The 25,747-nt window shown below is 36.4% G+C and overlaps 2 protein-coding genes across 2 annotated transcripts; both read right to left on the bottom strand.

Annotated features, from left to right (window-relative positions):
• Window positions 1-1,176: 1,176 nt before the first annotated feature.
• Window positions 1,177-8,813, bottom strand: c13h5orf15 (chromosome 13 C5orf15 homolog). Its single transcript, XM_088603915.1, has 3 exons — window positions 8,398-8,813; window positions 4,453-5,060; window positions 1,177-3,703 (listed from the first exon to the last, which is right to left on the bottom strand). The coding sequence occupies exons 1-3, from the start codon at window positions 8,489-8,491 to the stop codon at window positions 3,572-3,574; spliced, it is 834 nt and encodes a 277-aa protein (XP_088460041.1). The 5' UTR covers window positions 8,492-8,813; the 3' UTR covers window positions 1,177-3,571.
• A 1,223-nt stretch (window positions 8,814-10,036) lies between these two features.
• vdac1 (voltage-dependent anion channel 1) lies at window positions 10,037-22,841 on the bottom strand. The gene is made up of 9 exons (XM_088603914.1): window positions 22,694-22,841; window positions 17,571-17,640; window positions 17,060-17,109; window positions 15,654-15,806; window positions 15,501-15,553; window positions 14,177-14,404; window positions 12,111-12,261; window positions 11,779-11,836; window positions 10,037-11,081 (listed from the first exon to the last, which is right to left on the bottom strand). The coding sequence occupies exons 2-9, from the start codon at window positions 17,635-17,637 to the stop codon at window positions 10,990-10,992; spliced, it is 852 nt and encodes a 283-aa protein (XP_088460040.1). The 5' UTR covers window positions 17,638-17,640; window positions 22,694-22,841; the 3' UTR covers window positions 10,037-10,989.
• Between the last annotated feature and the right edge of the window lie 2,906 nt (window positions 22,842-25,747).

Below are 25,747 nucleotides of genomic sequence, written 5' to 3'. Positions count from 1 at the left end.
TACAAACACAACTTAATTTGTTAATCGGCAAACAATTGGGCCTATAGAATTCAATGGTTATATTGATCACCATCAGTGTGAATTTTTGTCCTACAGGAAAATGAAAAAAATCCTCACCTGCTCAAGTGTATGCATAAACACCAAACCAAGAAGACAAAGTTTGCCCTCTCAAAATCAATTCTTTCAAAAGCTGTTGATAAATGTTCAGATAGCTTTTTATTCACTTACTGTAGTCTCCAATTAGATTGTGATGCACAAAGAATTTATAGCTCAGCAGACTAAAAGTCTAATGCACATTTAGAGAATCAGGAAAGATCATTTATTGAATTGCATTCCATTAAAATATGGAGGTAATATTTAATTATTACCTACTTATGTATACTGTGAAAGTTCTGATAATTGAAGTGCAGTATTTAATCTTTGCAAAATTAAACAGGAATTTAAAACATCACACAAATCGGGCTCTGGTGAGCACATATGGATCTAATCTCACCTGTTTCTGTAAATTGTGCTGAATTCAGATTTCAGGTTTTAACTAGTGAGAAATCAAACCCACTGGTAGAAACCTGTTTATGATAAACACCAACATATTTTCATGTCTAGAAATACTATTAGGAAAAGCTTGTATATGTACAGCTTCATGTATACGAGAGAGGATCCACTTCTTCTACCTCTGAAGTGTGCCTGGGTGACTTGCGGCAGCCATTACGTATGAGCAACCCTCACTACATCACATAACAGGAGGAGAAGTAAGAAACTGCCTCATCAGCTGAATTAAGGTAGACAGTGTCTGTGTCCATGTGACCCCTGCAAAGGAATGGCATCCTATCCAGGAAGTGCCCTGCCTTGCGCGTGTTGCTTGCCGACAAGGACTCCAGCTCCCCCACAATTCTGTATTGGATGAAGTGTTTAGAAAGTGAATGGATGGATTAAGAGTTACCAGATTGTGCTGGTCCAAAGTGGAATTTAGCCTTTATTCCTCCAAAAGTTCAAAATTAATTACCAAATACCCAACAAATTAACATCTAGTCTGAAGCAAGGCACCCCCTACAGCAGTGTCCATACTGACCACATAGAGACATTGTTGTGGACATTCTTTTCCAGGGTAAAGAGTGCCCTCTAGTGGTCAGTTGGACCCACCTATAACATCTCAAGGACAAAGTTAAAAAAACAAGCCATATTTCAACAAAAATGTATTTAAAATAAAAACAGCATTTCCAGTGATAGTCCAACAAAATGTCCCATGTACATTTGAGCTTTTCTGTCAAAATAAATCGCAGCAATTTTAAAGAGCAGATCTCTAAAGCTGTGCCTATAAACAATTGGGTTTCAAAGCCTACACTTTATTACAGCACCACGCATGACAAAATTTCCCTCTCATTCTAACATGCTACAAAATATTTTATATACAAGGAAATTGAGTCATGTTTCAAATCAACTTTTACAACACCCTAGACCAGTTAGCACATACAATCCAGAAAAAAAATTAAATACATAAAGTGTATTAAAAATATAAAATCAAAAGTACATAAAACAGACGTGGCATCTTAATTTTTACTAAGGCCAATATTGTGAAATTCAAATATCTTCTATGAGTACCGTTAATTTTCTTTTACTATAAAGGTTTCCAGTAGTACAGCTGGACATTTAACTCTGAATCAAATTAGCAAGTACTCTAACAGACAGCAATAAGCACTCTCTACAATTCAAAAGCAAAACCTCTGCCCTTCTAAATCTTTTCAATGGTACTTGCACTGAGAAAGACTTCACCGAAGCCATAAAAAAGGACCCTATTTCTCTAGTGCCTCAAAGTAACATTAAAGAAAAGCTTTCAGTTTGAATCCACCAAAAGTGCCATAGCTTACCATGTATATTATTTTAATGTTTTGAGAAAAAGGCCTGAATCTGACAGAAAATGTTTACTACATGGGGCACCAGAATAAAAAACATAATTACAATTCTTTCAACGTTGCTTGCATAATGAAAGTTACAGATCCATACACCTTCCTAAAATGGTGTATTTCCAGTATTTAAGTTTTCCTTCAATGCAAGATGTCTCTAGACTTTAGTGCAGATCATCAGAAACACAACTTTCCCTTCATTCATTTGAAAATCTAAAAGAAAATGTAACAGGTAAGCAAAACATTTTTCCTCTCCTTCAGAAAGTTGATCAGCTATCAATTTATCATGTACTGTAGGGCTTATGTACAGCGCCACCACCTAACATTTCAAGACAAGCATTTTTATTAATTGCATAATATTTCTAGACTGGGTTTTAAATGCTCATTAAAATGAAACGCTTTGAAATATTACATTTTGAGGTTTTTCTTAAATCACAGTGAATTCAATTCATTGGTTCTGTTAACAGTAGTAAGAATGGTAATCATAAAGACAATAGTCATTCATGGTACAGTATGTTAGCACATGCTATACTGTAATTCCCAGCAGAGTGGCAGTTGTTAAGGCAATGCTTCAAAAACAGTTTTAAACATAAGATTATTCACTCAATGGTAAGGGAGGAAAAAATGCTACGTTTTGTCCATGGTGTTCATAAGAATTCACTGAAGCCACTCAGGGCAGACCAAAATCATTTTACCATTTAATTGGGGCATAGTAACTGTGAGCCTTTCAAGTACAATATTTAATTATTGCTGATAGCTATGATAGTAAGGAGCAATATTGGTGTAAGTTTAACTAACTTTAATTACAGAAGAATGTATAATTGAGCTTTCTGAATAAATCCCAAGTCACAACCTACAAAATATAAAGATTTAATCACTACCTATTGCTACTATTTCTTATAAAGTTCCATTTTTTCCATCTAAAAATAAACTTCCAATCAAACATGAAAACTAAGACTAACTAGCCCTTTACTGAGGTATATGAAGAAAGTTTCATTTCTACTGGGTCTGCAAAGTCCTCAATTTTTAGACTTAAATATGTATAAAGATTAGTGTATAAATGTATGTAATGTAAAAAGCAAACACACATACTACACGTGCTTAACATTTAAATGGTTTCGCAACATCTAATTTATATGAATTATTTGGGAATTTCATTTTCAGTGTTTAACACCATATATGTAATCTGTAGTTACCAGATCAGAATACCCCAAAAAACTATTTATTGTGCTTTCTAGCAAGATTAAGTAAAAACATGGCTAAAAGACGGATTTATCATATTAACAAAAACAAAGTATAGATGTGCGCTGAAATCCAGACTAAATGACATAAGGCTGCCATTACTGCTTAAGGATCACAATTTTTAATACATAATATAAAAATATTTTATAATCCTTCAAATAACAGTGTGACCATTTGAATTAAGTAGTGATTAACCAACTGAAAAAAGGATAGTTCTTTCCATTACCACTACATAACTAGAGGAAATAGTACTGCTATGACATGTTACATAGGAATAAACAGATAAGGGTACAAGTATAGTGGCACCAAAGAGTTGTCAAAGCCAAAGTATGATGCCTTTTAAGCTCAAGATAAAATGTCATTATCAACACCTCATCAGTACATTCTTTGCAGATGGAAATAAAAGGATTTGAGTTTTGACACCTGGTTTAGAAAATGTAATCATTTGTCATCTTCAAAGAAGGCATGGCTTCATTGACATTTTGGTCCAATCTGTGATATTCCACACTTCTGGAACAAAGGCCATCTCTCCATCTTCTTCTCTGAGCTAAGAGGAAAATCTGTAGCGGAAAAATAAATCACAAATCTGTCACTTACTCCAAAGGCCACTTAAAGACAAACTTCTGTAAATCGTTAGTCATATATAAAGAATGCAGTGTCTGGCAAATTACTGCCACAAATATAAATTCAATACAAACATGAAAGACAAATACCTAAATCTGGTCATCTCTGCTGCCTTCTTTCTACCAATTAGAGCAGCATAATCTAATAAGAGATACTAGAAACTTCTGAAAATAGTATGAAACTAAAATATTTTCATGAACTAAATAAATAATGAATGAAACACTCTTAAAAAAGTTCACACTGCTCAATCATGCAAGCCTTAGAGTTCTAGGTCTTCAAGTGGAATTATTCTATAAGGCCTGTGTCACAAGGCATTTTTGTTTCTTAAACACTGCAAAGATACAGCATGTTCCCATGAAAAAAACAGGTCTGTTCTTTACATGGGCAACTCAAGGAATTCTTGCTTGAGCACTCTTTAAACCCAGGTTTATTGTTATTTTGCTTAGCTACTTTTCACATGCAGTCATTTTCTTATGTTAATATATATGCAATATACAAATATTTACAGGATGAGACGATTAGAAATGCGTTTTTTTCTCATGCAGTTTCTTGTTTGGGGCGAGTCTTATATGCGCACGGTGGCTGTCAGCGGCTAACGAAAATTCAGAAACAAAAGCGTAACAAATAAAGAACGGACCGCTGGTCAGACATTTTTTTTTAAATGGTGGCAATCAAAATGACAAACCTTTCTCTTGTTGTGGTAGGTGATGTAGACGATGGCAACCAGGAAGGCGATGATCACAAGGTGGAAAAAAAAGTGGGAGTCCTCATCTTCGGGCGTGTAGATGGTGGTGTCTTTGAAACGGCTGCCCATCGCATTGGAGCCTTTAACACTGTAGATGGAATCCACCTGGTTCTCTTCTTCCCCGTCATGATCCCCCTCCTGTTCGCCATCTTGGTAACCCTCGCCATAATCTTCCGTGTCTTCCGCAGGCGAGGAGGGGGACGTGTCGTCGTTGTCGTAAATTGGCTCCTCGAGCAGCGCGTCGTCCCTCGTTCCATCGCGTCCAGCAGCGGAAGGGCTAGAGGTTGCGCCCGCCTGCGGGGTGGTGGCGGCAGAGGTCGCACTGGTGGAAGAATGCTTGTGTGCAGCCGTGGTGGTAGTTTTAGCAGCAGGAGTAGGAGTGCTGGTGGTAGAAACAGTGGTAGCAGGAGCAGGGGTAGGAAGTATACGGGGAGCAGCAGAATCAGATGAAGTGTCCTTGTTGGATCCTTGCATATTTTTCTCCGGCTCAACAGAAATTCTAGGAGGCTGTGATGTGGAATTATTAGGCATGTTCAGTCCTTGTGGATCTGTAAAAAAAGTATTTAGGTTTGCAGATATGATTAGTTATAAAATGAGATAGGGCAGCAAGCAGCAAGTATTAGAGTCCAAGATGACAAATCAAATTTCACAGACAAAAACATTTTTTGAAAGAGAATAAGAATACACTCATACCCCGTTATCCGAACCTAATTCATTCCCAAAAATCTCTTCGGAAGGCCGGAGATTCCATTATTTCTTATGGGGAAAATTCCACCCCGATACAAACCGAAGACAAGTTCACTCAAAAACCACTCTAAACATATAATACCATACAGACGATTATAGCAAGCTTGGTGAACAACGCAGTTCTACTCAAATAAACCAACTATAGCTGTAAAATAATTAATGATATCATATTTATTATTACATATTTTTCATTCTTTTGTAATAGATCACTATCCAAGCGATCGGCTAGAACGATATGAATATTGTTGTTGACTGTTACACTAAAGAATCTTTTTCTCTTCCTTAAGACCCCATAATGAACAGCAACTACAAAACAAAGGTAAAAAAACACTTTAAAAATGAGAGCATAAGCTTTCGCTGTGATCGTAAACGAAGGACTGCTGCCTCACAGCGTCCTTAACCACAATGCCTGGTGCCCGCGCAGAAACAGACAGCAGTTTGGTGGCGCTGTTCAGATGTTTGCAGAAGGTTCTCGGCCAAAAAAGTTTGGATTAGCGAAATTTCGTTCTTATTACAAGGTACAAAGGTACAAATTCTTCATGTTCGGATTAGTGAAAATTCATATACCCAATGTTCTTATACTGGGGTAGGAGTGTATATAGAATAAGCATAACTATAAATGCATGCTCTAAGGAGCTACAGTATAAGACAGTTTTGTACTGTATGTCACCTAAAGGATAGGTCAAAGGTCACAGGCACGTTCCATAATAGTCGTGGCCCCATCTGAATTTATATAAGCTAAATTTTTTATTGACCAGAAGGGCAAGTCAGGGTCTTAAATGGCTGGCAAAACAGCATTTGGCAGATCACATGTGACCAGTCAGCTGTATTCAGTTATGGACTATAATTCTCCTAGACTATTTCTCTTTGATTATTCACAACTCTAAAATCTTTTTACAATAAATGTATGTAACAACACAACGATTACTTTAGAAAACTATTTACAATAGCTAAAGAGTCTTAAAAAAGAGAGCCTTAAAAAAACTGTCTAAAACCTAACCTGAGTTTTCTTATGGATTTCAGAATATTAGGTACAGTATTGGTGGGGGAGCTTCAAGCCCCCCTATATAATGATTAAAGGCTATAATGAAAGGGTCTGCAAGAAACGTGTTCTAGCTGGTTCCACTGAACTTCTAGGATTTCTCACTATAATGTCAGCGGTTGACTAGTGTCCAGATTGGAAATACTTAAATTGCTGAACTAGTTTTAAAAATTATTATTTAAGTCAATTAAATTTTGATCTAAAAAAATATGGTTTTCTAGATTTATTCTCCTAAACGTTTCCACCAGCTTAGTACATCTATACAAATTATTCTTTTACTATGCTCTCAAAGCAAATAGTTAAAACAAACCGAGATATGTTCACAGTGTGAAATAAATACCTCCATAATGGAACCTACCATTTGACTTCTAATCAATGGAACGATTCACTCACTCCTAGGTCCCAGGAGACCCCATTCAGAGCCTGCAAAATTACAGTCTAAACGCAAGCAGGAGACCTTGAACTAAATAAACCCATTCATTCCTGAAACCACGCACTAATGAAGCTGAATAAACTCCCTCTGTGTACGTACATTGGAGCCTCCTAACTTATGCACCTATATACAGCTCCTGTTTCTTAAACTTTAATAACTGCAGACAGCTTTTTTGCAAGATCAATAAACTAATAATGATAAAACACAAGAAAGGATTATTCTACCACAGTTTTTACCATCAATTCTTTGTCTAGTGTTGGGTTATTCACTGGGTTCTTAACTGTATATCCAGTGCAGAACACTGAAGTGATGTAGCTCCAGAAGATGATTTTTATTTTTTACAGTTCCTTTCTCAAAATGTATTTCAGAATCTAGGAGCATATAAAATTTGTTAAGAAACATGGGACCTAAAATAGTGAAACAATGTGATTGTTCTTAAAGCTTTGCATTTATTCCATTGTCAGCCAGTGACTGAAAAAACGAAACGGTGGTTTTCATTACTTTGTGGAAATAAGTAACCAGCATCAACAGATGGTATAATCCTACTGTAACTGAAGAAATAATACATTAATCCGATAAAACCTTTGGACTGCTGAATAGATTAAAGTAAACGTACAAAATAGATTCATGTGAATTACCAAGTATGCAAGGTAAAATAAACTTAATATAAAACACTAATTTCTGTAAATACATATTTACAATCAACCATTGTTTTTCAATTAATATGATATAGAGTTACTCTGCAACTACTGCTTAAAATTAATTTTCTCTTGACCTAACTTTATTTCTAAATGTTTTACATTTGAGATCTATTTTCTTCTGAATCCTTCAACTAGTGTTAATGACTCGGAGTTCACTGCACAAAACATGATAGTATAATTCACCCTTTTGTTAATCAGATTAAAAACTAACCAAGAGATACTGTTGCGTTCCTTTTTTCTCAGTCTGGTGTTCACAGCACATACGACCGACGTGAATAATCCCAATTTTTTCTATTGTTTTGCACGTATTAAAGGCTAATTTACAAATGAACTGTCATCAAGACCGCAGTTACTGTTGTTTGATTTATCTCGCACTCATCTGAAATATTTCAACATTAAAATCACATTTCTTAGGAAACCCAATGGCCGACACATTAAGGAACAAGGCCATAAAACGAGAAAACAACAGCATGTCGGTACCGGCAGTTAACAACTGTCACATTTTTAGCTACTCATTGTCGCTACTCCATAACTTTGAACGTGAACTAAAAAGATACATAAATCACAATACACAGTGCACTGGGATGGCTTAGAAGCAACCAAAAAGTCCTTTTATCTCATCGACATCAAAGAAATTTAAATTTTAGAGTCTTCTTTTATATTTATATTTTTCGACTGCCCGGTGTCAACGTGCTGTAGTATAGCTACACCCCGTTTTAGTTCCTCCTGTATTCCTCACTGAGTTTAGGAATATTTCTTTAGACTGGCTGCTTTGGTGCATGTAAATTACAGCAAACAATCCACACGTTTTGCTGGGGGGGTACAGAAAAAGCTGTATAGCTGCAACTACCCAGGTGGCATCTCTAATCTAGCAGCTACAGTATTAGTCAAAACTAGCCTGAGTGCTATCTCATTTATAAGAAATGCAAATCCTGTCTTGGAAATAAACACTGATTATTTACCTGACGTATTCGAAGAACAGGTGACAGGTAAAAGAAAGAAGAACACGGAAAAGTAAAACACATATCTTCGCTCCATCTTCCTGCAAGTCGCCATCTTGGATCTATAAACTGGGGAGGCGCGGCTCCCAATTCCTCATCACCGGGCGGAGAAAGACGGCGATTGACGAACGTAAAACCGAAATGAAAGCATTTCGTCATGTATTTTTTAGTCGATGAGTCCTTTGAAAAATGACTCTTAAATCTGTTTATAATAATATGTAATAAGCACTGCTTTACACCACTTATCTGCTTTAACCAACATGTACAGTATGAAGGGTTTTTTCCCCCAACAGTAAACTGGTTTGTTTTCATGGAGAATATTATACCGTACACGTAAGCTGTACATTGATCAATCATTAAGGATTCTTAGACATTGTATAATATTGTGTTCATCCTTCGTGGTATAACTGAAAAACTCTAAACTCTATAGTATAGTAACAGCTGTTTAAAAGAACATCCACATACTGTGATAAACAAACGCTAAATTTAAATCTTTTTTTTTTTAATGTGGTTTGTACATCTGTGTCACATGTCGCAACATTCCTATATGACTGGCTGAAATGCATACCAAACACACCCAGTTCCATTCTCTCTTTGTAATTCATAGGCTGTCTGCCTGGGACTCTGTGCTACAGGAAAGGTACAGATGAGTAACTGCATTGCCATTAATGTTTGAACATTTGAAGGTGGTTGTAGATTCGTACTTGTTAAACATTAATGTGAATTGACTTGAACGTCATTGAACAGAGATGGAGGGTCAACCTGCTGAACACCTTAAAAAGACAAGAAAAAATTCCGGCACCATGGATGTAACACGGATATTTACGTTGGCTTGGAAAGCTTAACAAATATTTAATTTATGGATTGTCAGGAGACGTTTTTTCCATTACGATGTTTGGCCAGCATTTGGATTAATGCTGTTTATTCACAAAACTCATGCTCTTTGCTCCAGACAGAACGTTGTCAAAAAACCTTAAGCTTTTTTACCAGCATCAAAGGGACATTTAGTGCAAAACAGTTCTTGTTTTTTATATGAATTCAACAATCATACATTGATATGAATTTAATGGGAAAATAATACATGCCCACAGATGATCTACATTTAGCAATCACTATATATGAACTGTTAAAATAAAAATCTACATAATAAAGCAGAGGTGTCAAATATCCTCAGAATCTGTAATCATAAAATGTTACCATCAGTGATACAACAGATCACTGCTCATATGTGTATTACAGTACATCTTTACTTAGATCCTCATATAACTCCTTAAAAAGAGGGTACAGTTAAAGAGTGAATTTGGGAAAGAATGCTAGTGGGCAACATTTCTGAAATTACTCAATTTAATTTTAAAAATGCTATTTTTACTTTCGGTAGGCATTAATACCGAAATTTCCTTTTTCCAAAATCTTCAGATTTTAGATAGTGTAGAATTTCCCAGTATGTACTGTACCATCAGCTGGGTGTTTCAGTATTTCACCCACATTTTGTGCAAACCCACCACCCATCTGCAGCAATAGTGCTGAAACTGGTAAATGAACTATAGCCTTATGACTTGTCTTTAAAAATGATGTGTAAAAAAAACAGGCCACATAAAGATTAAGTTAATAATTTAATTTTAGGGGCTGACAGTACTGTCAAGTACAGCTGGGTTTTGCACCTAGGTTAACATCAAAATTGGAAGACTAAATCTCCTATCAAAATGCATCAATTTTAAGAACCAAAATATTTTTTTTGTTTTAAGGTTGACAGAATATAGGGCATTAATTACTATGATCCAGCCCTTTACATGGGTCACTAAACAGATTTTGTCTTTATAAGCAAGTGGAAGAAAACATTAAAATGCTATTGTAAACTTGTATGTAATAAAATATTCACACCAAAATATTGCACACACAAATACTAGTGAAACATATGCATTGAATGTGTATAACAGACAAGTTTAGTGCCTTTTTTAAAACTACACTTGCATAAGTGAAGGACAACTAAACCTACCCACTACATTAAAGTTGAAACAGATACTTCCCTTATTAGTCAGAGATTTTTGGCTGAAAGAAACACTACAGTAACTTAAATCAGCAACACCAAATGGCAGCATTGGTCATACATGAAATGCGTGTTATCGCAGCCCCACCTAGTGGCCAATCCGTAACAGATTTTGTCCTGCCCCTACTCACCACGAGCCTTTAAAGCAAGTTTTTTTACACCAGATTTTCTCCTCTGAATACAGAAAAAATAAATATACATATATAGCTCAAAAGACTACAAAAATGCAGTGGAATTCAATGCATTTCCAAGATGAAAAGTCTTAAGGACTAATTGCATCTAAATTTTGCAAATTATCATCTACAGTCTTATACTGAGATTGGGCCCATAATTCCTGTTTTTTTTAGGTTAAATTGTCCTTTAGAATTTGCAGATTATCAGTAGTATAATTGACAGTACAATAATACTCGTATCCCACTTGGTTACACATACAAGGTAAACACCAGGTTGTGAAGGTAGCTATTCATTAAAATATTTGGAAGTTTAGGATTGTGCATATCAGTCTTCTATGCTTCAAACTCCAGTCCTAGACCCAATTTATGGCCTCCTGCGTTGATGTTTTTACCATCCAGAAGAGCCGAGAGAGTCAGTTTGATGCCTGGGGAGAAAATCACACTGGTAAATATCATTTAAACATACTAACATATATGTCATTAACATCTGTGATATTATCTTGAAACACTATTGTAGACTATAAATCCATTTAAAACAAGTCAGTGAAACACTAAAAGTCATACATGTTTTTGCCCAGTAATACAGGCATCTTCCAAAAGTTTGTAGTATCAAAGTTACTTGCATTCCTCTAACAAGTAAAAATAATATTAAAATACAGTAGAAAATACAGTTAATGCAGCAGATCTACAAATAAGCAAAACATGTTTCCAGCAGAAATGCATGAAAAAGACTGCATCTGATGAAGGAGATTCAGTACCAAGGCACTGTAAAGAACAGCGATATACATCCACATAGATGTATACACATAGAATGAAACTTACAGATTCTCTAAGTCTTGATATTACTCTGTACAATGCCATCAGTGACTTTGGGAAAATGAACGTAGGTTTTCATTGTGATTGGTTGATGTCAAAAGACTTTGAAATTCCAGTCATTGAGCTTAAATTGTAGTGTGAATTTGTTCATTTAGTTTACACAAGTATGTACTTCAGGTCTTCATGGAACTTTGAAGTCTGTTTGCAGGTACACATAATGCCAATATTACATTAACATCAGTAATGCAATACATTATCTAATGAGAAAACTGTCAATGTCTTCCACTTTCTCTCAGAAATACTCACCTGGCTTTAAGGTTTGAGTGTATCCTAATCCAATTAGGCTTGAATTGTTCACTTTAGCCTGAAGGTTTTAAAAGAAGATTGTCGTTATTGTAAGAACCAATAATAAATCAAAACAAGAACTTGACACTTCAAAACACCAAGAGTACAAAATACTTCTAATACAGGAACACTGCAACAGGAGTTACATTTTGTATTGTGTTATGATGATTAGGCTAACAAGTGGAGTCAAGTCAAGTCTTAATGTTAGCAAAAACACACAAAGTGATGTTACTGCAGGTAAAGATGTGTCATGCCTGTGTCAGCAAACCAGTAAAACACAAAGCTGTCCATACCGAGAATGATGCATCTGCATCTATTTGATATTTTGCTGCAATTCCAAAGCGGGTGTTGCTGTTCCCAGCTGTCCATGCTAGATTGACAGCAGTTTCCAGATTGTCGTTCACCTTTTGATAAATTGAGCCTCCAAACTCTGTCCCATCATTCCTGCAAAGGGAAAACAAACAATGTACAAACAGGGTCTACAGACAACTGTCCCGCATTGCCACGCCATAACCGGGAAAAACTGAAAAAAGACCACCTCCCACCTCCACAGATTACAATTCCATGATTGTAGATGGAAGGTGAGGGAGGAAAAATACCAGATAGCTCTCAAGTGCGGAAGAATTCAGTTCCAGAAACCATTACACATTAGTGGAATTTTAGTGAAGTCAGATTTCACTCCTGTACCATAGATTTTCATCCTATTCTTATTCTTATCTGAGCCATTTCAGTGGTAGTTCCCTGGAATACATCTCCCAATCACAAATAAAAACGCACACTCCAATGATGTTTTTAAATCTATAATTGATTTACTGATTGTTTGATTATCCTATTCTATGTACTGCTTCACCTACATGAACATATATTATTTGTAATATAATTAATACATTACCTGGATTGATGGATTACAAACTTGAGAAATACAAATAAAAACTCAGATTTAATATCTTAATTATTTCAATCTTGATAGTTATTTAAGGAATCATCACTTATGAAAATCCAAATTGGCTCTACTGTATGTAGTTCCCACGTCTATGTATGTATCCCTAAAAAATTACACAAATTGGTATTTTTAAATTCATTCCCAGTGGTTTTTGCATCAGATTTGGTCAAATTTATAGTTTTAGTTATAGTGATTGTTTGACTTTAACCCTCTTTTAACATTGCAATCTTTAAAAAAATGTGCTTAAAATCCATCTAAGTGTACAAAGTGTATATACTGTTTTCTTTCATTCTTTTCCTTCATCGCACACAACACTTAGAAAGCAGGGAACTGTGAAATAAAGACCTAATCCTACTTTAAATCAATGCTGTGGTTTCTCTTCACAACCAATATGCCCAAAGACAGTCTATCTAAAAATAAAATCATTTCTCTTTTTGTCACTTCTATTAAGCAATAAAATACTGAGATACTGAATGGAAATGACCAATTTGCAAATAATTTCTCCATGCTTTTATGTCTGACATCAGTCTTTAAACAAGGCTTACATGAACGCAGCACATTCTCTTTACTATCTCACTTGATTTATTTTATGATACTACAGGATATGAAACTGCTTGATGCAGTGAGCCAAGAAGACCATATAACATGTTTGAGTAGTTAAAGTTATTACATTTTTGCACGGCTGTCTGGCACATTAATACAGTGCAAGTCAACAGCATGAAATAACTTCACTGCTAGGAATCTCAAAAACAGTGGCAATAATTCTTTTGTGGTTCACGTCAAAGACTCCACAAACCATGTTCAATTTTCCTAAGCTGCAACTTCATCTCAGCATTACCATGAAACAAATGTTCCCTTTCTGGTGATTTGCAGCATCAACAGCAAATAAAAAGAGTTAGAAAACTGTAAAAAGCAGAACAACATACGAAGATATGAGGCAACACACAATAAAAAATAAATGCCTCTTTAAAATAAGTACAAAGAGCAATCACCGTTTGTAAAAAAACGTATTTGTTAGTTCATTAATTTTTCAGTAGCTTACATGTAGAATACAATCAAATGACGGAGATACCTGCTGGTTTCTTTTCAATTTACCAAGGAAATACTACATTGCAAACCGTTCAAATAATGGGTTAGTTTAAGCACATTCAGCTGTCTAGTTATCAAAGAAATACGTCCCAGAAAAGCAGCTGCAAGTGACAAGGAACTGCATTAGGACCATAATATAAGGTGCCTTTGTGCCTCTTGATGAACCGTATGTATGCTGTGCACTTTGATACTGGTATTAACTGCAAAAATGAAACAGCAGCATTCACCTCCAAGCTCTGGTGTAGTCCAAGATGAACATAAAATCAATCAAAAGGCAGCACTCGTCGCTAAACAAGGCGCCTCCATATTTCAGACTGGCACACTTACACATTCGTGTGAAGCTGGAACTCGTCTGTCTTGTAGCCAACAGCAAAGTTGCTCTGAGTGACCCTGGATTTCCCTGCTTCAAAGGTCATCTGGTAGCCAGCAAGCCAGCCCTCGAAGACAAGCACCACCGCTCCACGCACAGAGGGTCCGGCAATGTCGAAGTCCACATCACAACCCAGGTTGATATGCTCCCTTTTATAACCAGTCTTAATCTTACCACTCTTTTTGCTATAGTCAAACAAAACACAATAGGGAAACACAAAAGAGCTTCTTTTTAATGCCAGTAACATGCAAAGTTAAATCATATGACAAATCCTTTATTCTTACAGCTATTAACCTGCTTAATTAATAAATTGTATATTTTACATATTTTATTTATATATTTATTTTTTCATCATGCTTGTATATTTCTTATCTGTTAATGGGTTTAGGTTGTACATAGAATACAAATTGAATATATGATTCTAACTAGACAATGAAGTGATTTCTTCTGGAACTACTAAAAGTAATACCACTGCATTGTTTTGATCAACAACCACCAAGCATTAAGCTAAAATTATTATACATGGAATTTCTCAAACACTTCTAATTAATATTGTTAAAATAGTAACACTGTTTTTGTTTAGGTGCAGCTTGTAAACACATTTCAATATAGTCATTGTTTTATAAAGTACTGCTGAAGCAACCTAAAAATAGGTAAAAGTGCACTGTAACACGATTGTGGTTTTAAAATTTAAAAGTCTATAACCTAGTAATTTTAATCGAAGACCTTTCACATCAACTGTAATTCTCTTTACTTATGGCTTTAAAATAATTCAACTTAATATAATTATGAAGTAGTTCAGGTGGGTAGCTGCGTCAGCATGCGCAGTCTTCAAAGCAACAAGTAATAGGTTTATTCCATGCTGAAAAGAGAAGAGTGAAAACAACGTTTCGGCTGTGAAGTCTTCTTGAAGAAGGCTTCACAGCCTAAACATTGTGTTTTGTCTCTTCTCTTTTCAGCATGGAATAAACCTATTACTTGTTCCTTCATATAATTATGCAAAACACAAATCATTACTTAAAACCTTGTTTCTTGGAAAAAAGAAAAGCAACAATGTCTATAAATTTCACCTTAGTAAATACTGTACTACTGCGGTGAAATTAATTGTGAAACTAAAACACTGTGTTGTAAAAAGTGTTTGCTATTTGACAATGTAGAAATGCTTCAACACAGCACAGTTCGGAAAGCACACAACTAAAGCACCTGACCACACTTTTAATCAGGCACTGAAGTCCTTTCCACAGTACTGTCATCATCATTTAAAGCACTGTCACTTCTTACCCAGTGTTTGGTGAAAACGAGGAGTCGAAAGTCAGCTTCAATCCTTTGGCAAGCTGAACAGAAAGGAGATCCAAGTTTTGCATTTAAGGGTTATTTTTATCAATGAACACTTGACAGCAATTCCAAATCACTCTCCTGTGTTTGGAGCATTACCTGATCTTCGATGGTTATCTCGGTTCCCAAGGTGTTATCTGTGTTCCACTTCTCAGTGAATGTCAGGCCATGCTCGGCCCACTTATACTTGGTTTCAAGACTCCCGGTCACTTTGCTAGTCTCAGTATTTGCAGACCCAGAGCTTGTGAATTCCTGGACACAAACAAAACAATAGCCAGGTCAAAACTGAAAGGTATTTAAATTTCATGCAAAACTCCATCCATCCATTTTCTAAACCACTTCATCCAGTACAGGATCACAGGGGTGGAACCGGAGTCTATCCCAGCACGCAAATGGCACAAGGGCCTGGACAGGATGCCAGCCCATCACAAGGCACACAAAGACACAATCAAACACACTCACAAAGGGCCAAATGTTCCCCGAAGCCCATTAACCTACCACCATGTTTTTGGACTGCAGGAGGAAACCAAAGCACCCCTAGAAAACCCATGTGAACACAGGGAGAACATATAAACTCCACACATATAGTACTCCAGGAACTCAATCCAAGGTCGCTGTGAGGCAGTGCTGCGAGGCAGCAAAGCTACCCACTGTGTCACTGTGACACCATCATACAAATCTTTTTCCTGCAAATGACTGGTGAAATTGGTATACTATTTTTACCCTGTGGACCGTGGTTGTAGTTCAAAAGTTTTCAATGTGAGAAAAAGAATGATGGGATCCTATAAGAACTCTTGCATCTTTACAATTGCCTCGTTTTAGAGAATCTTTCTCCTTTAGTAGTTCAGGTGGGTAGCTGCGTCAGCATGCGTAGGCTGCAAAGGAACAAGTAATAGGTTTATTCCATGCTGAAAAAAAGAAGAAAGAAAACACAACGTTTCAGCCGTGGAGTCCCCTGCTCCCGCCTCTCGCTCCTCCTCTCTCCCAGCCTTTGTTCTCCCGCTACATTACCTTTGCTCTCTGCCTTGTCTTTCTCACACCTGAAGAAGGCTACATGGCCGAAACATTGTGTTTTCTTTCTGCTTTTTTTCCAGCATTGAATAAACCTATTACTTCTTTCTCTGTTGTGTGAACCTGCGACAAAAACTGGTTAAAAATGGCTGACTAGAACAATATAACAGTTCCAGGGGCATATTACTGTACATTTCTGCTGTTCTGACAAGCTTTTCACAACTATAACCTGTTCTGGTTTTCAGTCACCACATGTTGAATACACACCCTTTAGCAATTAGCTACTGTGATAACAGCAACTTCATATAGGAATGTTCAGTCAAGTATACACTTGAAGCTGGCTTGCTATAACAGCACTCAAGAATCCACTTAGATGATCATATATTTCACCTATCTGTGTGCAGAAAACAAATATCTACAAGCTCATAAATGTTCCCAGTGCAAATCAGTTGTCTCTGCAGTACAATCTCTTCACAGCTCAAAGTAAAACCTACCAATCCATTTTCTGACTTTGTCTTCAAATCCAGTTTGATAAGGCCAAAACCTGTAATAAAATTAATATTATCTTTAATAAAATAATATTATCTTTTAAGAAAAAAGCATATTATCAAAAAACGTTATTATGATGAAGCAGAACAAAAACACCACTAAATGTAATCATACTTAAGGCTTTACTCTTCATGTGTCTATTTCCTTGTTTTTTGGTTTGAGAAAAAAAACTAAAGTTTGGATTAGAATGAGTAAACTGAACACCAAAATATCTGCAATGTTACCAGAGAAAGAAAAATATTTACTTTATTTAAACAAGTTAGCCAATTGTGATCAAATTCTTATTTACAAAGGTGGGTTGTAAAGCAGGGCATTTACTGGAGCAATTTGAGCAAAGAATCTTGCTCAAGAGTACCACAGCTAGTCCTACCCATGATCTGAGTCCAGAGCGAACTACTGCGCACCTTATTACACAGAGAGCCACACGATCAAGACGTGATCTCGGACTTAACTCACCGTATCCCTTGGTGAACACATCCCGAGCTGACTTGCCAAGGTCAACATAAGCTGGTGGAACTGCCATTATCTGCCAAACAGTAAAAATGTTTGGTTACAATGCAGAAAAGCCATGAGCAATATCATTTAAAGACTCAAAGGGGTAAATATATAAGCTGCATCTTTCCTTTGTTAAAAAAAAAATCAGTCACTGAAAAGACATAACATGATTGCATCACATTTCAAAAAGGGGGTCTCCGACCACCAACCTGGAGAGTCCCAGGTTAGACTTCCTAGAGCTAATTAGGTTGTTGCTTTAAAACATTTTTACAGACCTCTAGGTGCAGGTTTAAAAGAGAAACATGTACTTGACTTTCTCCCTGTCTTAATTCATCTGGTATTCAGCTCCTATCTACCTGGCTCCACAGGGAATCATACAGGCACACCTTGTTAAGGAACAATAAAAAATAATATCCCAAAGATAAAATGTTCGTCACTGAGCTAGGCTGTGAAGATTAAATGCTTAGTCCTGCTATCAGATTAACACTGTTAAAACATAACACAATCCATTTGGTTTTCTATTAATTAATCTAACATTTAGACAAAAACGTCTTCCATATGCTTCGTACAAAACTATGCCAAAGAGCAGTTGGTGCAGTATGTATTAAGTCAGAAATCATACTAGGTCATGCATGAGCTGGAGTAAATTCAAGTATTTAAGACATAGGCGAGCTCTCATACAGAAATTAGTCATTTTGACAAGGAGATTGTGTGTTCTGCGTGTTTCCTCCTGGTGTTCTTACCAGTCCAAAAACATACTGGTAGACTAATTAGCTTGTGAGAAAATTGGCCTTGGTGTGAGTGAGTGGATGTCTGTGTCTTTCCGTCTGTCTGCCCTTGGAAGGACTGGCATCACATCCAGGGTGTACCCTGCCTTGCGCCTGTTGCTTGCTGGGATAGACTCTGGCTCCCCTGCAACCCTGTACTGGATAAAGTGGTCAGAAAATGAATGGATGTTTTCTGGCTCATCTACTAAATGTTCATTTTGTCCAAGTATATATGGTGCATAAAGATCAATTAAATTCATAACTGATGAGTCACTGCAGCCAAAACACAAAATGTTAAAATCAAATAAATAACGGTATTATCTCAGGACATTTCAGATAAATACTTTTTTGGCTGTTTGGAGAGAGCAGCAACTTAAGGTACTTGTTAGTAAGTAGTAAGTTAAGAGTATTTCCCATCCTTATTTGTTAAAGGACTATGGACCTGATCTCAATGCACTTCTGTAACATCAGAACGATTCTGCAGATGATGGTGGGGATTTAGAGTCTCTTTATGAAGTCAAATGGCTTTTAATAAGGAGAACAAAAAGTCACAAAAATGTCACGATATTACAATCAGTAAAGAGGTACAGTAAGGTTTTCTTATACATCTTACAGCAAAATATTGGTTTTGCTCTGAACCTTCAACATACTACAGGAAGCAAAAAGTCCATAATCTTTTTAGCAGGATAAACTCCTCTATAGCTTGTTACAAGTCACTATTTATGTATAATGGCTTCTTGTTCTTGCACAGAAAGTAGCTACTAAGAATGCTGCCAAACCCAGTCTGCAGAATATTAACTGACACTAATACAACAGGAGACAAATCTGCTAAGTGGAGCGTAAGTAGGGCATGTGAATCCACCTATCATTTGGAAGTCAAATGCCTTCTGTACACTTTTCAAAAATGTGGCAAAGTAAGACACATTCCAGACAGTTTTGAGCACATTTATCATCTTACCTACTGAATGACATTAACATAATATCTTTATTTCAGGATATTGTTTTTTATGAAAATGAATTATGAAAATTCAGTACGTTTGTACAATTAATAAAACGGAGAACAAACTGGGAAAAGAAACTTGTTTGTTGTAGAAGGACATTAAGGGTTAGCAACCCTGCCCAAGTGACACAATCCGGTAGGATGCTTATTGATCTGTGTGCCCCTTGGACAGCTCACTTCTCAAACAAAGGGAAGCAGACGCTCTATCCAAACTTCAAACTGCTCATGTAGTGATTCAGGCAAAATCTGCATTTACTACTTGCATGCAGCACTCACAAACTAAATAATCTCAAGTGTCCTTCCTCGGAGATTGTATTTCCATTTATGTGTATATCACAGTCTAATTTAACAACACTTTGAGCTGCTGAAATACCTCAAAGATAAGATAACCCAAAAGGCATCTAGAATTTTACAAGGTTTGCAAAACAAAGTTAGTTATGCCATTCAGCATTCTTTAAATGATGCCCAAGCTACACTAGTACGGAAAGCCTGTGGTTTATGCCAGTAGTCTAAATCAATGCCAATAGTGACCCTGCCTGCTGAAATGATTTGGAAGCTCCAAACAGCTCTCTCACTTTGATATCTAAAAATCATGCTGATTTTTTATTAGGAATCACATTTTTAAATATCATCATGATTTATTGCTGACAGAACCACATTGACACACTCTTTTAATAATAATTAATTAATCATTGCTTACACTTATATAGCACTTTTCTGGACACTCCACTCAAAGCGCTTTACAGGTAATGGGGACTCCCCTCCACCACCACCACCAATGTGCAGCATCCACCTGGATGATGCAATGGCAGCCATAGTGCCCCAGAAGGCTCACCACCCATCAGCTATCAGTGGGGAGGAGAGCAGAGTAATGAAGCCAATTCATAGATGGGGATTATTAGGAGGCCATGATTGGTAAGGGCCAATGGGAAATTTGGCCAGGATGCCGGGGTTACACCCCTACTCTTTTTGAGAAACGCCCTGGGATTTTTAATGACCACAGAGAGTCAGGACCTCGGTTTTACGTCTCATCCGAAGGACGGATTTTTACACTTTTACAACACTTTTGTGCTGTAACACACTAACAGCTATATAAACTAATCAATAGAAAAATATGGATATTTCAAACACTTTTTCCAGCTCTTTACTGTGATAGTTTCAGTTTGGTATTTTTTCTGGCATCATTCTAATGCTCTTGTCTTCCAAGGAAAACCTGCACAACCCAAAGGAAAACACACATAAAGGACAATATCTCACGAGTCCTAAAACTGCTGGAGAGTGAAAAAAATGGAAAGGGAAAGAAGTCGATTCATTTCAAAAAGAAAGAACAACAGGAAATTTGTTCTTAAAATACAGAAACAATAATAAGAAAATAGCTTTTTCCAGCTGAATAACACTTCCCATCCCAACAGATCTCAAAGTATCTCACATATAGGATTAACTGATATGTAGACCTGGGTGATATACAGAAGCCACTCTACACCTACAGCCCCACAACACAGCAGCTAAGATGAGGAAGATAATTATTTAATCAATTAAACTACAGGAGAAGTTAAGCCAGGAGGTCAGAATGTGCAAGCCCAAAGTAGAATTTCTCCAGGACACTGGAATTAACACTCATTATTCGTTTAATGTGTTATCCAAAGGACACATTCTTTTGAAAGCATCTCCTACACCACAGTACCCCGTCACCATACTGGGGCATTGGTTTGAAAGGAAATTCTGGTTCAGAAAGAAGAGTGCCACCTAATGATCCACCAAAACCACTTACAGCGACCATCTTGTTTTCCCCAGATACCTCCCATCTCAGTACTGATCAGGCCTAACCATGCTTAGCTTCTAAGATCTTACAAGGTACATCTCTTGTATCTTGGCTCAAGAGGTGATCTCTTCTGAGATTACTACAAAGTGGTAAAACTGCAAAGGAATTAAGTTTTGCTCATTAGGGACAGGATACAAACTTCAAAAGAAGACAGAACCAATTATTGATGCATTTTGTGCACCCCAGTACTAACTCTAAAACGAGTCCATTGGCATGCTTAAAACTCAATTAAATGAAGTGGATGGCAAATCAACTGCAGTGTGATGTGAAATATTCTATATATTCCATATAGATTCTTCCTCTTCATAGCAGACCTACACATATCCTCCAAGAGGTTTTAGTTAAGAAACCAACACACAATATCCTTGAAATTTTACGTTTTAGAAGTACAAAATTCACAATATCACTTAAATAAAAACACCATGATGAGAGTAAAACACAGTACATGAAAGTCCCCTCACCCTTCATCTGTTTTTTATCTCATTAAGGCTCAATGAAAGTACAGCAATATATAAAAAGCCACAAGTCTGAAATGCCAAATGATGGTTTCTGAGCAGCAAATTGCCCTTTGATTCTCCATTTCTAAAGCTGTGCAACCGTCCTTTCCAAACCAGTCTGTGAAGGATGCAATGTGTGCACAACCTTCTCAATGCTGAATAGAGGTCACCTGCTGTACCATCCAGCCGAGCGAGCGAGACACGAAGAACAGGCCCGACACATATCACCGTCTCAGACCAACCGGTGCTCACTTTGAAGATGACACTTCACATAATCGACTTCAGATTCAAAAAAGTCACGTTATTGTTTTTATGCACGGTGTACATGAATAACTTATTCTACTTTTACAGAGACGTAAGTTAACCAGCCATTGTATTATACTTAGTAAAACCAACGAAGCAATGCTTGAAGTGAATATAAAATTATGTTCGGACTACCGACTGCGATTAATGCTGTACATTAAACGAAGAGTCACTTTGAGGGCTTTCAAAACAAACTTCCATAATAAAACATTTTTTTCACTAGAAGGTGTCACGTTTTATTCTATTATACATTTTTCAGCAATAAAAACACACATTAAATAATGATTTACAAATGGTGCTTTGACAGACATACGGATATACAGTATTTCTGCTTCAAGAGCATTTACATATAAGCGTGAGTTACTCGACCTTATTTCTATCAATCTCAACGCATTTGTGCACAAACTGAAAAGCTAAATATACTATCATTGTTGCAATGACGCTTCCAATTATTGCTGACCACCAGCCTGATCACAGGAATTATCTAAGCCTTACTACCATTCCGAGGCCTGGCACGCACAAACGATCTACTTATCTGCAGTGCAGCATCAGCATCTTGTGAGCAACGCTTTTTACGGCAGGTTTTGCACGTTTGCAAGCGATATTATTTATGTTCCTTCAAGGTCGGTATCCAGTAGATACCAAGCCATCGTCGCGGTACATAAATGGCCTTTCTGGATTAAATTTCGACATACCTTAACTAGTGCTGTCTGATCCTGTTGGGATCCAACCCTCGTCAGTCGAACATCAGGAGGAGAAAGGGGAGGCGCTTCCGTCTTTGGCTTGAAGCATAGATACGCAGACGCGCATTGTGAAGACACGCCTCCGGCTCAGAGTGCATGGGAGGCAGATGGCTATATCTTTGTAAACCATGTGACACAACAAAAAGAATTACACCAATATAATAATATGCAACATTATAGCCATACGTGCAGAAAGTAAAATATGTTCTAGCAACATGAGGGCACGCTTGTGGCTTGCAAGAATAACAGACTTTACTGATAACAGGGCATGCTGTTGAGTTTTTGTACCAGATTATATACACGCTGATTTCTTAGAAAACCCTGATGTTGTATTTTTTATATGTTCGAAGTGTTCAAAATCTTGAAAAACGTAACTTTTACTTATTAATGAATAGCAGCTGTTAATTCAATTTTCTTTCAAATTCTGTGCTCACGGATGCAATAATCTGTTTAATACAAAGGAACAAGTAAAGATGTAATCCATGCTGAAAAGAGGAGAAAAGAAACACAACGTTTCGGCTGTGGAGCCTTCTTCAGGTGTGTGCCTAAAGGTTCTGTTTCTTTTCTTCTCTTTTCAGTATGGAATACACCTTTAGTTGTTCCTTTGCAGTTTCCGCATGCTGACGCAGCTACCTACTTGAACTATTTACAACTATCCTATTGTAATAGAACAAAGTTCTCAGTTCTTATTCGACAGATAATATGGTAACCAGGAATAGAATATATAGTTTATGTAAACTACATGTACTTAAACAGGTTAGTATAAATATGTCTAACTTTAAAAATCTTATGTGGTGTCACCACTGCTATAAATGATAAACTTGTAGTTGTTGATTTTTTTATCTGGTGAGGTGCAGCCTTGGGCTATGTTAATATTATGTATATATTTATATAATAAATACTATTAATATGATTTATAAGACAATCTTTAACATACCAGACGAGACCTGTGTGTAATTAATTTTAAGATTTCAGGATTTTCAATCACAGTTACCTTTTATTTCAGATATTGAAACTTAGTCTTTCAACAGGTAAATGTGTATGTCTTTGCTCTAATAGTGGAATTTAACAGTGAAATTGATATTTATTTAGTACAATTTTGAATGAAAATATTTTTATTATATTAATTTCAACTGATTTTCATAGACTGTTAAATATTTCAGTTTCTTTAAAAACACACTTATATACCTGCCAGGTGTTCTTCGTTCCTAACAAGGAACTCTGGGTCTCAGCGATGCGTCATTACTTCAGTGACAATTTTGTCCAAGGGCGTTACCTAGAGGTAGGACAGCATGTTTGGTTGGAGCTGTGCAATGGCATAAATGTTTTAATTGGTATTTTAGAAAATAAATGTATATAAAAACACAGTCTTTTCTATCACAAGTCTATAATCAAATCTTTATAACATTTTGTAATGATATTTTTTGTAATTATGGTCTCTCCCTTTTCTGTGATAGTCTTCTTCTGTACGAGCATTTTGGTTTATTCATGTGACTGGAAATCCTGGTGAGAATCAAAAATCATGGTAATATGGTAATTGCTTTTAGAAGTTGGCTTCACCATCGTAGGCTTTTACATCATGTGTGCAGTCATTAGCTGAGTGACAGCAACAGTGTCATTTTACTATACAGTGTATCTTCAAACAGAAAACATTTACAACATTTGCCTCATAGTCTGTGGAAGGTTAAATTGTGTAAAACATTTTAAAAACGCTGATGTGCATCCAGGGTGGCATAGTCATGCAGTGATTAGCACTACTGCCTCACAGTGCTGGGGCCCTGGGTTCGATTCCAGACCTAGGATGTTCTCTGTAGAGAGTTTGTTTGTTCTCCCCAAATTCTTCTGGGTTTCCTCACACAATCCAAAGACATACTGGTAGGTTAATTGGCTTCTTTGTCAAACTGACTCTCTAAGTGAGTGTGTTTGTGTGTATGTCCTGTGGTGGGCTGGCACATCACACCCAGGGTGTACCCTACCTTGTGCCCTTTGCTTGCTGGGATAAACTCTGACTTCCCCATGATCCATAATAGGAAGAGGCAGTTAGAAAATGTTTGGGTGTGCATGTTGTGAATTTATAATAAAAGTAAAATGGACTTGTTGCTTACTTTTGTTTTTCTTGCTTTGCACTATATCAGTTTTGAGATGACTGCTAAGGAAACTCTTACAAGAAGGCACAGCTTTAAAATGTGATCAAAAAAGGTGATTGTCTGTTGAACACATTGTTGTAAGCAGCGGTGAATCCATTACTTAAAAACCTTAAAATCTATTACTTAAAAAAAGAGGCAAGGGTATTGTCCAAGTATCCCAACAGTCCTGAAGTAAACAATACAAACAGGAACTCAGGGCTCATTGTAATTCAAATATATTTTTCCCATAAAAGAGATTAATGACAAAATACCACTAGCGTGGATGTTGCGTGATTTTTAATTATGTTGTCTTTCTTTGCATTGTTCTTTTTAAATAAGATCCAAACATCTTATTTAAAATGCATTGAGTTAATCATTTCTTCTGATTAACTCAGTGTCACATGTAATTTTTATCCTCAGTTCTCAACACCCATTTTTACTCTTGCTGTCCACACTGTATGGTGATTTTAAAACCTCTGTTTTGTGTGCTTTCAACACAACTTCCTTCCCGCCTTCTGAATGTAACTGGAAAAGGAGAAACCATAGCTTAATCACTATTTTCACTCAGATTTCATTTTGCAACGCTAATAAGCTAGCCTAAAATGTTAAAATTGAGCATTGTTTGCACTGAAATAGAAAAAACTCTTTATTGTTTTTTATAAGCATTTTTTTAGCTGTGGCATGAATTAGAATATGTATATTTATACAAACCGTGTGAGTTTTATACTGGATTTATTCCTTAAGGATATCTGTATTTTAGTATATTTATAATAATAAAGTGGGAAATGAAACTCAACATTTGTTTGTGATATTTAATATAAGAAACGATGAACTCTATGAAACAAGTCTAGTTTTGTTCTATGGCTTCTTTTTATTGTTC

This window comes from Lepisosteus platostomus, chromosome 13 (assembly GCF_059453375.1).
Source record: "Lepisosteus platostomus isolate fLepPlt1 chromosome 13, fLepPlt1.hap1, whole genome shotgun sequence".
NCBI classification, from domain to species: domain Eukaryota; kingdom Metazoa; phylum Chordata; class Actinopteri; order Semionotiformes; family Lepisosteidae; genus Lepisosteus; species Lepisosteus platostomus.
The sequence above is the reverse complement of the archived record's forward strand: the minus strand, read 5'-3'. Positions and strand labels throughout refer to the sequence as shown.

What these genes read in the sequence shown, in the direction of transcription:
- c13h5orf15 (XM_088603915.1), bottom strand. Translation starts at nt 8,491, where the DNA reads ATGGCGACTTGCAGGAAGATGGAGCGAAGATATGTGTTTTACTTTTCC. An exon ending in CTGTTCTTCGAATACGTCAG is followed by an intron (nt 5,061 to 8,397) that starts GTAAATAATCAG and finishes CTTTTTTTACAG; the next exon opens with ATCCACAAGGACTGAACATG. An exon ending in CCTACCACAACAAGAGAAAG is followed by an intron (nt 3,704 to 4,452) that starts GTTTGTCATTTT and finishes TTTCCGCTACAG; the next exon opens with ATTTTCCTCTTAGCTCAGAG.
- vdac1 (XM_088603914.1), bottom strand. Translation starts at nt 17,637, where the DNA reads ATGGCAGTTCCACCAGCTTATGTTGACCTTGGCAAGTCAGCTCGGGAT. An exon ending in ATGCAGATGCATCATTCTCG is followed by an intron (nt 11,837 to 12,110) that starts GTATGGACAGCT and finishes TAAAACCTTCAG; the next exon opens with GCTAAAGTGAACAATTCAAG. An exon ending in CACTCAAACCTTAAAGCCAG is followed by an intron (nt 11,082 to 11,778) that starts GTGAGTATTTCT and finishes TTTTCTCCCCAG; the next exon opens with GCATCAAACTGACTCTCTCG.